Here is a 14981-nt window from a genome sequence, read left to right as displayed (position 1 = left end):
AGGACACACATGGACCCACTCTCCCAGGGCAGCCCAATCAAAGTCCCCCTCTCACCTCAAAGGCTGTCAACTCTCACGCCCCTCCTTGAGCGCACAGCCCCTTTCTCCCTCTTCGCTCCTTCATATCCCGCCTCCAAAGTAGGATGCCTATTCTCATTGGCAGGTGCTCCTCTCACTCCTACCCTGAAACCAATCACTCGCGTACTGGTGGAGAACGACGGAGCCAATGGGAATGCTCGTTGCGGCAGCTGCCGGACCGGAGCGCCGGGAGGCGGTGCAGGGGGCGGGGTACGGGTTGAGGGGTTAGGTGCCTTATGGAGTGAGGAGCGGGCAGAAGAGGCGGCGGCGGCGTTTGCGGTGGCGCGGCTTCGCGTTCATCCAGGCACCTCGAGGCCCTTTACCCTTACCAGGTCCCCAGAAGCAGGGGTCCCGGCCCTTCCTGCAGCTGCCGGCCTCTCCTGCGCGTGCAGCCCCGCGGATCTGCGTGATCCCGGCGGCTGCCCCTTTCCCCTGTCAGCGCGATGCCCGGGGCGGCGGCGGCGGCGGCGGCGGCGGCTCCGGGCTCCTCGCGGCCCCGGCCGTGACCGCCACACCGAGCCCGGTCGGGCGGTTGGGGCCGTTGGACGTTTGTTTTCGCAGCCTTCCCCTCCCCCCTCGCTGAGGCGGCGGGGGTGCGCGTTGCGAAGGGGGAGCCGAGAGACTCCTCCCCCTCCACGATACCCCCGCCCCTCCCCCTTACACACTCGCACGCACTATCGCGCCGGCTCCCACACGCTCGCGCGCCTCGGTGTTGGCCGGCATCGTCCAGGGCCCGCGGAGCCACCATGTCCACTGCCTCCTCCTCTTCCAGTTCCTCTCAGACTCCTCATCCCCCGCCGCAGAGGATGCGGCGCAGCGCCGCGGGTTCCCCGCCCGCCACCCCCGCCGCCGGGAGCGGGAACGGTGCGGGCGGCGGCGGCGTGAGCTGCGCCCCGGTTGCGGGAGCCGGCCGGCTGCTGCAGCCCATTCGCGCCACGGTGCCCTACCAGCTCCTGCGGGGCAGCCAGCACAGTCCCACGCGCCCGCCCGCTGCCGCCGCCTCGCTGGGCAGCCTCCCGGGGCCCGGCGCGGCCCGCGGCCCCAGCCCGCCCAGCCCGACGCCGCCGCCGACCTCAGCCCCGACCGAGCAGGCGCCGCGGGCCAAGGGCCGCCCGAGACGGTCCCCAGAGAGCCACCGGAGGAGCAACTCACCTGAGCGACGGAGCCCCGGCTCGCCCGTGTGCAGAGGTAGCGAGCCCAACCTTTCTGTCCTCCCGGGCTGCGTCTCCCCGACGGTGCCCTCCGTGGAAACTTCAGCCTCTCCGGGCTTCTCTTTGCTAGTGCATTATCGAAGGTGTGAAAGCGGCTTTGGGAACCTCACCCCCCTGCGGTCGCTGCGGGGCTTGGATGAGCAAACTGCGGAGCAACTTTTATTTGACCCTCCTGCCGCCCCTCAGCTTTATCTTCTATCACTCGCCTGTATCGAAAGGTTTTTCAGTTTAAGAGCTGATTAGCTCACTCATGTGTTTGCTGTTTGTAGTGGGGGAAGGAGGAGCTGGGCGAAACACTTAAAAAAACACGCACACAAACTCTCCGGCAGCAGATAAGGTGGTGGTTGTAATCTCTACAGCCTCTTTGTGCTTTCCTACAAAGTTCCTATAATGTGTCTGTGCCTACCGGGATAATTTTTTTTTTCTTTTTTGGGGGTGGGGAGGTGGAGGCACCAGTTATGATGTAAGGATATCCTGTTGGGTGTGTAGAGGGGACAGTTTTGGATGTGCAATTGAAGTGTACAGTGTTTGGTTTGGCTTTTTTTTTGTGGGGGGGGCTCCCTCTTTTCTCTACTTTATATAGTCATATGCATCAGGGCGGTACTGCACTGGAAACAGTTTATGCCCAACTCAAGACTTTCATGGTAAATTTCTAAGGACCTATTTGTGGAGTGTGCTCACTTTTTTCCTTCTATTTTTAAGTACACTTAACAGTTCAGTTGAGCTGTTAAAGGATCTCAAGTTTCGTTTTTCTTAGGTGTCAAAGGTAATGGTGAACTGGTGGATGCTGTCGGCTTCCCTTAATGTTTTGTGTTTTGGGGCGGTTTGGTTTATGTTTAGGGACACGGTGAATGATCTAGTTTAGTTCTGGGGGAGAAAAGGAAGTTTAGCCAAAACAAGGATGTAAAACTCATAAGGGAGGGAGGAGTAGCTCATGTTATTAGATACCACGCTAGGGCTACAGATGCTGCTGCTGCATTGTGGAGAGAACGGATCATACCGAGGGGAAAAATCTCTGCTTGGAAGGGAATCACTGTGGAGCCTGTGCAGTTTTTATGTGGTGTGTGTAATTTTTTTAATGGAGTTTTCTTGATGAAGGTCTTAGACTTGGAGAAAGTGATTGTGTTAAGATAGATTGCAGTTTTGGTGTTTTGTTTTAATATTTCTGACCTGTAATTAGCATGTTGCTGAGGCCCTTGTTTTCAGACCACTTGATGGTGAGGCAGGGTAGGATGTAGTGCAGTGGTATGTGTACAGGAGCACCGAGAAATACATCCTGTAATCAGTATGCACCAGAAGGAATTTGCTCCCCCACTCCTCCCCCAGGTCAAGCCAGCTACAGAAACTGACATCCTCCAGCAAATCCTGAATGAATGAATGAAAACAACGTGATCGCCCTAATAATGACCACAACTGAACACACATCTTTGGCTGTATTTTATAGAAAAGGCCACCATTTTCTAACAGATTAATGCCATATGCAACTCCTTTGCACATTTTCTAGAACTGTATGAAATGAGAGGTAACAGAATGAAAAGAAGGCAGCAGTTACATAAATTTTTGAGTGATTTAGTTTCAACAGTACATAGATTGAGTTTTGGGATTTTCTTTTAGGGACTAATGTAAGAGCCATAAAATAAGCACTGCAGAAAGACTGTGTTCAGAGGGTTTTGTGGGCATAGTGAGTAGTTTCAGCAATTGCTGCAACAATATATTGGTCATCTAGTACCTCCTCCCCTTTTGTTGATAAACACATCTTACAACAGATCATAGTACAACTTGTTTTTCTGCATCCTTCAAAAGTCTTAATTGCTTAGGAATTACAAGGTCCATCATCAAGTAGTTTTAATGAAATTTGTGACCGGGCTTAAACTGTCCTCTTTGTTGTATGTAGTATGTCACATCTGAGTTTAATGCAATTTTAACGCAATCATGATGAAAACACTTCTCTGACTCTGGTTGTTCAGGAGACAGATTTGCATCAGAGAGCTTGTATTGGGAACAGAAGAGGCCTTTCTGCTGTTTTTAACACCAGGTGGTTTTGTCAGTTTCTTACACTGAAATGATTTTGAATGTAGGTTCTTCTGCCCCCAGTTCCCTGATGATATTACCTTTCTGTTACTTCTCCACATCCCGCCTTGCTCCTCTCTACCTAAGTTAAAACTATACAACTAATCTGTTCTTTTTACTTATCTATTTAAAATTCATGCTATGAACAGTTGAACAATTTTTCAAACAATTATCTACTCAGTTTCTTTTGAATTCTGCAAGGTTCTGACTTCAGTGGATTGTAGCCTCCACAGGTCAAGGCTCCTGCCGCTGCTGCTGCTGCAGACACTGACATCACTATACTGCATGAATGAAAAACAACAACGTGCTCCATTTCTTGCTCTCCACCTCCTTCCTTTTCTGCACACTCCGTGTGTGTGTGTGTGTGTATATGTATGTATGTGTGTGTATGTTTAAGATGGTATTACGCTGTATTTGAAAGTACATTTAAAACTGTTAAATTAGGTAGGTGGTAGCTCAGGGATATGTGTTTAGTATAGAAGCATATTGCTTACAAGAAGCTTCAAGTGCTATGAGCATTTGGACTAAAGGTGACATAACAGCATTCAGTATTTTTTTATCTGGACTGGTGGTTATGGAAGAAAATACAGAAGATGTAAACAATTTTCTTTGTAATTGTTTTACCAAGAAGAAGTTATGAGACAACATAATTTCTTAACATGTTAGATCATTATCTCCCTCTGAAACATTCTTAATATGCACATTTTTAGGGTTAAGTCTAGAATAATAAAGAAATGATACTCAGATTATTTCACAAGGCTGAGGAAAAGCTGAATTATGTAAATAGGCACAATTTTAATATATTTATAAAATCTAGCAAGAAGATGGTAATTTTCTCTATTTTTGTAGCACAGTTTTAGATAATTTCAGTGGGTATCATAATAGAAGATATATAAATCTCCAAACACCTTGCTCTGTATAGCGGACATGGAGTTTTAAAAATTGAAATTATATTGTTTATGCATATGATCATATTTTTGTTTGCATTTTTAAAATTTTCTTTTGTATTTTTAAAACTTCAAAGTTTGTTATTTATATTCATTTCTTCTGCCTTTAGCAAAATGTCACCCTCCTCCTTGTTTAGTTCTGAAGGGTCTTGAAGTGGTGAATGACAAGCTACTGAATGCATCCTCAGGCTCCCTGTGATGTGTTTGTAATAGATGTAAAATCATAAAGTATTATGCAAATAGTTATTTTTTTGTAATGGTAATACATAAGTCTACCTTTGAGATAAATAGAACAACCCAAATGAGAATATAGCAGGATGTTAGTGTTAAAATTAATGATCTTTAAGCTAAAATCATGAGTAACAATGAAAATATAATAAAGTTGCTTCTTTCTGAAAACTTCATAAAGCAAAATCTATGAATTCAAAAACAGAACAGATACAATTTTATTGTGCAAGACAGTAAATAGCAATTGCAGGTCTTTTTGTGTTTTTTTGTAAGGATTGAGCACTGAGATGAAATATAAATTCTAAAAGATATAAAAACAGTTGCGTTAGAGCACTCGATGTAGAATACCGCTTATTTTTAAGTGTACCAAACCTAATAACAAAAACATGGAAGAGCTTGTAATTTATATAGTTCCTGCTGTGGAAAATAGCATGTGTTGATTCCTGATTTAACATGCCTAATATCATTAACTCTAGAGTGAAATTTGGTAAGAATTTTTCATGAGTACCTTGAGAGCCTTATTTTATACATTGAGAAGTTATGATTATATTTTAAAAGAAAATACAAAGCCAGCTAGCATATAATGCTGAATGACTGCCTGCATTGTGTGTGCATGTATGTGTGTGTGTCTGTGTTTTGATCAATTAATTTGCTTTCAGTTTTTTATTTTTCATTAAATTTTCCCTCTTGAGTCATTTTTACTGCTATGCTCAGTTTGTGGACTTCCAACATTTTTAATTACTTTTTTCTCTCTCTTTTTAAAGATACTCAGACATTCTCTTATAAAGTTACTTCTCAGGCCGATATTGTTGAAAATTAAGGTCCTCCGTTTGTCCCCCCCACTTTTAAAAATAGTTTTCCTTGGGTGCTTAGAGTTAACTTGCTTCAAAGCTTTCTTATACTAGACTGAAAACAGTTAAAGCTTTGACTGTTTTTCCTAAAGAGACAGGTTTCAGATACTGATTTTTGGGAAAGGTTTTCAGCCTTTGAGAACTAGAGTATCAGCAGCGTTCATTAATTTTTCCCATTAATTATGGTACGTAAAATTTCTACATCAGTGGGTTAATAGCAAAATAGATAAGTGAATTTATAGAAGTTTTTTTATTCTTAAACTGTTTTATGTTCAAAGATTATATTCCTTTTGAATAACTATTATTCTAAGCATATTGAATATTGTATACCTAGGGTGTATAAAAGCACCTTGGACAGTTTAGCTGTATGTAAAGTCGTGTATATATATTGAACTAAAAATTCTTTCATTATTTACAGTACTTTTTACAGAAGGACATTTCATTCACTGCAACGTATGTTGCTTCAAGGATTTAATGCAAATTAGGATTTATACATTGGGGAAGTGTTGAAGGGTAATGGTATCCTTGTGATTTTTATCTGTGATAATGTGGACTAAATGTGAATAAGAAAACAAAGGAGTAATTGGGCTCCATAGCAATGAATAACAATGGAAATAAACGGCAGTGTTCAACAAATGGCGAGTAGGAGAGGATTTTTCTTAAATCTGAAATTTAAAACATTGCTAAAAGCCTGTTTTATCAAAGCTTCCACATACAGCTAATAATCTGCCAAGAAGTATATACTAATGACTTTGTTATTCTTAATTTTAGTTTAGTCTTTTCTCCAGAGTTTAAATCCCCAGACACCACCACGATAGGCTTTTTCACAGCACCTGTCCTGGGTCTGTGCCTGGCACTGTTGTCTTTTGTCTTCAATATATAATTTTGTTCTCTCATTAAATGTCAAAGAAACCAAATCACTGATGCTGTTTCTGTCCTATATTCTATTTATTTTAACAAGAGGTTGAGCTTATCTGATGATGGTCTCTAACTGGGTTTGCCAAAAGTTAAGTGGAGGAAAGAGAGAACACTACTCACCTATTGATGTGAAAAACCTGAGTGAGAAACTGATGGAAGAGCCAGAAGCCAGTCTCTTTCCCTTTCTACCCCTCATCTGAACCCCTGGAACTGACCATGACTCTATGGATCATCCAGTTGATTCTAGAAGGATAATACTTGTGCTTATTCTGCAAAACAAATTATAATGGATTTATAGTAATTCTAAAGAAAACAGGATTATACTTAATTATGAACAAACTGTGGAAAAATACTTTTCTAGTATTTCATTTTTGTAGGAACAAACATGCAGATACCTTTAAGCAGTGTTGTTTACCTCAGGTGAATGTTATTGTGGCAGCTTGCAGGACGAGGCAAGTTCATGAATAACTCAATAACCTCCCCAATATTATGTTGTATCTCTAATTGTTGTAGGTACAAAGGAAGAAAACATGTGAGTGCTTTACTATATATAAGGCAATATATTCTTTCATTCAGCAAGAAAGTGGATTTGAAATCATATCTTCCGATTCCAGATACAGTGTTCATTCCACAGGATTATCCTATTTCTCCTAATTAAAAAGAGACTGATATTGGTCATCAGCTGTGATTTCTGAGCTATAAGAATTACTAAAGAAGAGGTTTTCTATTGGTTCCACAGCACTATTACACTGTGCTGGGGTGTGCTTTGACATTTTCAGAATGTCTAAAAATGTGTCGAGAGAGAGAGGGAGAGAGACAGAGAGGAGGGTATGAGCAACAGTGTGTGTGAGAGAAATCCTGGTTCCTGAGGGGTCAAGGATATGGACTTGGTTGTATCTGGCCCTGTGTACTTCTAGAATCTATGCTGTTCTTGAATCGTATTATAGTGAGAAGTATTTTTCTCCATGATTATTAAAAGTTAGTTATACATGGTGGTAGACTGGTAGATGTTTCAGGAATTACTTAGCAGAGATTCTGGTCTCAAGAGATTGTCCTGGCAACTGGTACTAGGTTAATTTAGCCCCACCAGGAGCTAATATTTATCACTGTAATTTGTGGGTTTGAACTCTGTATATTTGTAACTTAATGCAATGCAACTATGGTGAACCTTAATAATGGCTCACCAAAAATAAGGATGAGTTAAAGAAACTAGTGAGATCCATTATTGTGTGGGAAGGTTGATGTCCAGAATTGTCTTCCACGTTATTAGAATTCAGAAATCCATTAAACTTCTGGATGTTTCATAACAAGAAGGCAAAAACTGCTAAAACTTGCTGCCTAGTGTCTAAAGATAAAATACCTATCAACTACTGACAGTAATATCCCCTTATTTAGCCAGTATGGCCTCAGGGTGAACTTCTGTTAATAGTCCATATAGCTAACCTTAACTTTTATATTACTAAAATATTAATTATTTAGTGAAACATTTTCTAAAATTATTATACAATTGTTTTCTTGAGCAGAACAAACAAGACATGAATGAACTCTTTGTGGCTTAATTAGCTTTATTAATACCTATGATATACCTAATAAAATAATTGCTGTTGATACTACTGAATATAAGATTGAATGAGCACTGACTGACAACTAGAGTTGCCCTATAACTGATTCTATAAATTTGCTTTGGGGATTGTCTTATTTCTGGAAAAGGTGGAATGAAGCAGTGTGTGGCTACATTTATTCCTTAATGGAATAACCTGGCTTTTTTCTCTAGAATTAATTATCAAGTTAAAGACCAAAGAAATGATTTTCCGAATGGTTCCATAAAAGAAGCTTAGAAACAGAAAGGTATACTGAAAAATATTGGATTTGGAGTCAAGAGACTTGGGTTATATTTCCACTTCTAACATTTGACTTATAGTAAGTTCTTAACTGTTTGCATCTTATTTTCTCTATCTTTAAAATGATATAGGTGGGTTTTTTAAGAGTTTGGTTGTGTAGGGAAAAGATTCCGCTATGGAAAGGAAAAGTAAGTTTATTAAAGGAAAAGTAAGTTTATTATTTACTGAGGTATAACTGACAAAAGTTGTATATATTTTAAGGTATACAGTGTGATGATTTGGTACACATTTACTATGTGAGATGATTAGCACAATCAAGATAATTAACATATCCACCACCTCACATAGATGCCTTTTTTTTTTGATATGTGATGAGAACACTTAAGATCTATTCTTAGCAAATTCCAAGTATATAATACAGTATTATCGACTGTAGTCACCATCTGTACATTAGATTCCCAGAACTTACTCATAACTGAAAGTTTGTACCCTTTGACCTCCCCACTTTTCCCACTTGCCAGTCCCTGGCAACCATCATTCTACCCTCTGCTTCTATGAATTAGACTTTTTTAGATTCTGCACGTAAGTGAGGTCATATTTGTTTTTGTTTTTCCCTGTGTATTTGTTTTTCTGTCTGGCTTATTTCACTCAGCAAAATGTTCTCCAGGTTTATCTATGTTGTTGTGAATGGCAGGATTTCCTTCTTTAAAAGACTGTATAAGATTCCATTGTATATATATACCACATTTTCTTTATCCATTCCTCTGTGAGTGGACACATAGATTCTCCACATCTTAGCTATCGTGGATAATGCTGCAAAGAACATGGGAGGGCAGATATCTTTTCAAGATACTGATTTTACTTCCTGTGGGTATATACTCAGAAGTGAGATTGCTGGATCATATGATAGGTCTATTTTTAAGTTTTTGAGGAACCTCTATACTGTTTTCCATTCCCACCAATTTATATTCCCACCAGTGTTATACAAGGGTTCTCTTTTCTCCACATCCTCACCAACACTTCTTATTTTCTTGTCTTTTTGACAATAGCCATTCTAACAAGTGTGAGGTGGTATCTCATTGTGGTTTTAATTTGCATTTCACTGGTGATTAGTGATGTTGAGCACTTTTTCGTGTACCCTCATTAGCTATTTATATGTCATCTTTGGAAAATGTCTATTCAGATCCTTTGCCTATTTCTTAATAAGGTTATTTGTATTTTTTGCTATTGAGTTATATGAATTCCATATATATTTTGGACATAGCAAATGTATATATCCAAAAAACCATACACTTATCACATGTATGGTTTGCAGATATTTTCTCCCATTCCATAACTTGCCTTTTTATTTTGTTGATTGTTTCCTTTGCTGTGCAGAAGATTTTTTAGTTGCTTGTTTATTTTTGCTTTTGTTGCTTGTGCTTTTGGTATCATATCCAAAATATCATTGCCAAGACTGATGTCAAGGAGCTTTTTCCCTATGTTTTCTTCTAGGAGTTTTATAGTTCCAGGTCTTAAATTTAAGTCTTTAATCCATTTCAAATTAACTTTGTGCATGATGTAAGATAAGGGTCCAGTTTCATTCTTTTGCATGTGGATATCCAGTTTTCCCAGCACCATGTATAGAAGAGACTGTCCTTTTCCCATTGTATATTCTTGGCACCCTTGTCAAAGATTAGTTGACCGTATATGCATGGATTTATTTCTGGGTCCTCTGTTCCATTGGTCTGTGTGTCTGTTTCTATTGCCAGTACCATATTGTTTCTATAGCATTGTGTAGACTAGATGATTCTTAGTAAAATCAGTTATTTACAGAGCTTTTATGTCAGCAACTAGTCTTCACTGGGACTCAATATAAAACACTTTTATAATTTCTCTTTCTCTCTTGAGAAGTTAAGTAATCTGCCCAAGATCAGGTGGCATGCACAGAAGGCCCAAAGGGCCATGTAACTCTCTTAAGTCCCGACTTCAGGGTCAGGTGAAAGTTGCTTTTGGAACCCAATTAATTATGGGGCAGGAAAGCATGCACAATGGGTTATCCCATTGCTTATACAGTTAAGTCACAGAAAGGCCAAAAATAGCTTTGGTGGGGTGTGAAGAGAAAGCTAAATGGCAGTAAACTCTAGGGTCCACAGAACTTAAAATAGCTGCAAGTATTCCCAGTGATTCAGGCCTCAGATATGTATATAAATATGTCATAGCACTTCAAAACCTTATTATGTCATTAGTAAGCCTTCCGCTTGGTCCTTAAAGTACTTACCACTTTGTTAAGACACAATTTAGATTTAATTTTTAAAATTGCCTTTCACATGAAATCTTAAAATCTGGGTAGAATGAGTCTTGCATTTTCCTATTTGATAACATAAGCTTTACATTTATAATAAAGCATCATAAGGCTCCATTCAGCCATAACATTGTGATTCTTAACTTTTACCATTCTTTGATAATTTAGCAGCATTCAAAATAGTATCTTTTTATATTTCACTCTCATGGCAAAGCAGCAAGGTGCAGTATCTTCTCAGTTTATGCCTCTTGGGCTCTTTTCCATTTTCTAGGTTTGCTGATGTGATGTATAATAGAAAAGATATTTCAATCTCCATTTTAATCATTTCTTTCAGGATGTTGTGGCGTTTTTCAGTGTCACTTGTGCTTACTCTAAGCCCTCTTTGATAGTCAGTGTGGAACATGAATCCTTTCATAAGTAACATTAGAAATGGTATTTTTATTGTTATTCTTATGATACTGAAAGTGTTATATAAAGTCTATGTGATGAAGTTTCTCATGACTTTTCTTGTGTAATTATTTACTTTTCTAGTTAAATACATCAGTTTATAAGTTGGATTAACGAAGTAATATTTGTATCTTAGAAAATAACAAAAACTAGTAGAGCTCAGTTGCTCAGTTACCTTAAAGAACTTTGCTATACTTATGTAAACCTGTGAAATGATCTTCCCACGAATGTGTAAAAGGATCATAGTAAAATACAGATTTGTTTATATATTAGCTGGTAGTCTATAAACAAATTATGATATTTTTGAGTGTTCTGTGACAGTGTCATTTTCTTTCTTCCAAAGTGTTTTGGAGGTTCTCTGGTGCATCTCCCTGAAAAGAATCAACTGTCCTTTTCCTGCTTAAAGTCAGGTTATTTCATTTAAGTGTCTAATACTTACTAAACAGGGATTAGCAAACATTGCTAAATGCAGTTTCTTTAGCATTGTAAATTAGGGAGTTAGACTATGCTCAGAAATCAGTTTTTGGAAAAAAGCCACAACATTCTGCAATATTTTGCCAGATAGCTTTAAAAAACTTATTTTAAAATTCTGTTCTTTCTTTACATATTTAAGTGACCTGTTATTGAAAAATACCTGGTCAGTTGATTGCATTTGCCCACTCTTTGTCTTTTTGGTTAACACATGGCCAAAGATGAGTGTAGCTTTAATGTAATTTCAGTGATAACTGTTCATTCAAGAAATTTTTGTTTTCAGGTATTGTAGTTGTTGGCAGTATGTTGATGAGTAAAACTAATGCATTTTCTCCCTGTTTTACACAATAAATATTTATTGAGTCCCCGCTATGTCTGAGGAGCTCTGCTTAACCCTCACAGAATACGTATTCTAGGTGCTATTGGGGTGCTCACATTCATTTTTCTCAACAAGGTCAAGTCATTTAAAATCTGCCAAGAATTTGACCCACTATCTTCTCCGAGGTTTGGACTTCGTATGGGAATTATTATGTTCTGTGCTTATCTTTCAAGATTAGGTTGCACTTCTTGGTATTCTTTTTTGAATACCAAATACTTGTTTATATGTGTTTTTCCCTTATTAGATGAAGCTTAGGAGAGCATTATCTTGTGGCTTCTATATTATATCTAGGTCTAAGCTATATTGCTGCCTGGACATATTATAATATTCTGCTAAAGTCTGGCCTAGCATGGTGGGATTAACATGAAATCAGCTTCTGAAGCTGTTATATTTGGAGAAATTCAAAAAACCGTCATGCCAAAAATTTGGTGGGCATTTTCAATGAAAAATCTAAATGTTTTTAGATCTATCATAAAGATCATGATTATACTAAGCAAGCAATGAGAATATAAATTACATATTAATTTGTTCTTTATTGCAATGTAAAAATTTTTAAGTGTAGAGCAGATTTTGGGGTGTTTGTTTGCTTTAGAGAATATCTAATTTACGCGCAAGTAAAATTATTCAATTTAGCAAAGTGTTATTTACACAAACTTTTTAGGAAGTCAGTTACACAAGATTGAGGTTCATCTGAGGTTGTAAAAATATATTACTGAATAGTGTAATTTCTCATTGCTACATAAAATGTTCTACTGACATTTAGCAGGATTAACTAATATCCTAAGAAGTTGTTATAAATGAACATGAATAGATCTTTTCCATTTCCTTTCTAGTCTGAGTTTTAAAATTCTAAGAAATTTTGTATTCAATTAACCCCTAAAAGGGAAAGAATTCATATGTACTAATGATTTTATTTCTCACATTTCTCTGTGGAAAGGTATGCTTTTAAATTAGATAAATATTCCAAGTTTTCTTCTGGATTATTTTGTCCTTATAAAAAAAAGTTATTACTTGAGTTATAATTTCCTACCAAACTGTTCCTAACCAGCTTAATGGAGGAAATATTTCTTCCTTCATGAAAAACTTTCACCAAACCTGCTACTGTTATCAGTGTCAGGAGGACAAGGCAATAAGTAAGCATAATTAGACTAGAAATATGATTAGTACTGTGGATTATGATATTTATAATTGTATAATCCTACAGTCTGATTTTAACTTAAAGTTTCTGTATATACTTAAGGACGAAGAAATTAATTGGTCACCCATATACACACTACTGTATATAAAATAGATGACTAATAAAGACCTACTGTATAGCACAGTGAACTCTACTCAATACTCTGTAATGGCCTATATGGGAAAAGAATCTAAAAAAGAGTAGATATATGTATATGTATAACAGATTCAATTTGCTGTACACCTGAAACTAACACAACATTGTAAATAAACTCTACCCCAATAAAAATTTAAAAGTAAATAAATAAGTTTACATTCACAGGAAGTTGCAAAGACAATACAGAGAGCTCCCACGTATCCTTCACCCACTTTTCCTTTAACGGTTATATTTTACAAAATTATAGTATGACATCAAATCAGGATTTTTATATTGGGGGTGTGTGTGTGTATGTATGTGTGTGCGTGTGTGATTTTATCACGTGTAGATCTGTGTAACCACCAGTATAATCAAGATACAGACCTGTTCTATCACAGATGTCAGATGCCACTCAGATCCTCCTCGTGCTGCCCGTTGTAGTCATACCACTCCCTCCCCCTACCACCCTGACCCCTGGCAATCACTGATCTGTTCTCCATCTCTATAATTTTGTCATTTTGAGAATGTTAGATAGAAGGAATCATACACTATGTGACCTTTTGAGCTTGCCTCTTTTCCACTCAACATAATGCCCTTGAGATCTGTCACAGTAGTTCAGAGTATCAGTAGTCTGTTTCCCTTTATTGCTGAGCAATATTCCACAGTATGGATGTACCACAGTTTCCTTACCCATCACTTATTGGAGGACATTTTGGTTAAGGTTGGGTCTATTACAAATAAAAATGTTAAAAAAATTTGTGTACAGATAAAAAAAATTGGTCACCTAATTTGATTATACCTAAGGGCTACACAATATCTGTGTGCGTGTGTGTGTGGTGTGTATGTATGTGTATAAAAGAGAGAATGCTGTAAAGTTCGCGTTCCTTTCTCAACAATCACTGGATAATCACTGGCTCCTGATACTTTCTTCATATAGAGTAGAAATTCATGGTCATCTTTTCATAATGCTATAGGTAATTTTAATATACGAAGTGGTAGTGACTTAGGGACTTTACTTATCTCATGTAAGATAAAACCAATGGAAATCTAACTAGATGAGAATTCTGAACATCTTCCTTGTGGTTATGGGGAAATTTGCTATTTATAATACAATTATATTTCCTTCTGGAGGCATGTCTTTTTTTTTTTTTTTTTTTGTGGTACACGGGCCTCTCACTGCCGCGGCCTCTCCCGTTGCGGTGCACAGGCTCTGGATGCGCAGGCTCTGCGGCCATGGCTCACGGACCCAGCCGCCCCGCGGCATGTGGGATCTTCCCGGACCAGGGCACAAACCCGTGTCCCCTGCATCAGCAGGCGTACTCTCAACCACTGCACCACCAGGGAAGCCCTGGAGGCATGTCTTAAATGCTGAATTCTTTGAAGTATTTACTTAAGGATTATTTGGTAAAAAGTTGTTGGATGGGTTTGGAGAAACAAATTAATCAGTTTACATATAAATTACCTTTTCTGAATCATCTAACGTAATTTAGAATGACAATCCAGTTATCTACAGTTTAATTTTCTTAGTAAGTGTATGATCATTTTCTCTGCTGGAGTTGGCTTTGTGATTTTTGAGCAGAATATTATGTTGGTATTTAAATTCAAAGTTGAAAGAAGTGTTGAAACCTGTCGTTATTGCATTTCTACTGACTGGAGTGGGTATTCTTCTAGGTGGTAACTGTATATAGCAAATTAAAACAGACATAATGCTTACATCCTGCAAGTTTACATATCCACATATTTAAAAATATCATTATAATTGTCTTTGGATGTTTTGCTCATGCTCTTTACCTTCTTGCTGATCTCGTTACCATCTGTATAAGAAGTTTTAATTTAAAGTATATTCCACCTATGTTTCACATAGAATATATCATATTCCCTTAGGTAACATGCTTTGAAAAAGTGGTCTAGTGTATTTTTCTATGCTACTAGCAGAAAATCAAT

At 38.4% G+C, this 14981-nt stretch overlaps 1 protein-coding gene across 1 annotated transcript in view; it reads left to right on the top strand.

Moving 5' to 3' along the window:
* Nucleotides 1–508: 508 nt before the first annotated feature.
* The window catches only part of GLCCI1 (glucocorticoid induced 1), a 120631-nt gene continuing 106158 nt past the window's right edge, over nt 509–14981 (top strand). The window contains exon 1 of the mRNA XM_079932447.1: nt 509–1266. Within this exon, the coding sequence (XP_079788573.1) occupies nt 825–1266 (442 nt within the window). The 5' untranslated portion in view covers nt 509–824. The remainder of the gene's footprint in view (nt 1267–14981) is intronic.

This window comes from Stenella coeruleoalba, assembly GCF_951394435.1.
Source record: "Stenella coeruleoalba genome assembly, chromosome: 9".
NCBI classification, from domain to species: Eukaryota; Metazoa; Chordata; class Mammalia; order Artiodactyla; family Delphinidae; genus Stenella; species Stenella coeruleoalba.
The sequence above is the reverse complement of the archived record's forward strand: the minus strand, read 5'-3'. Positions and strand labels throughout refer to the sequence as shown.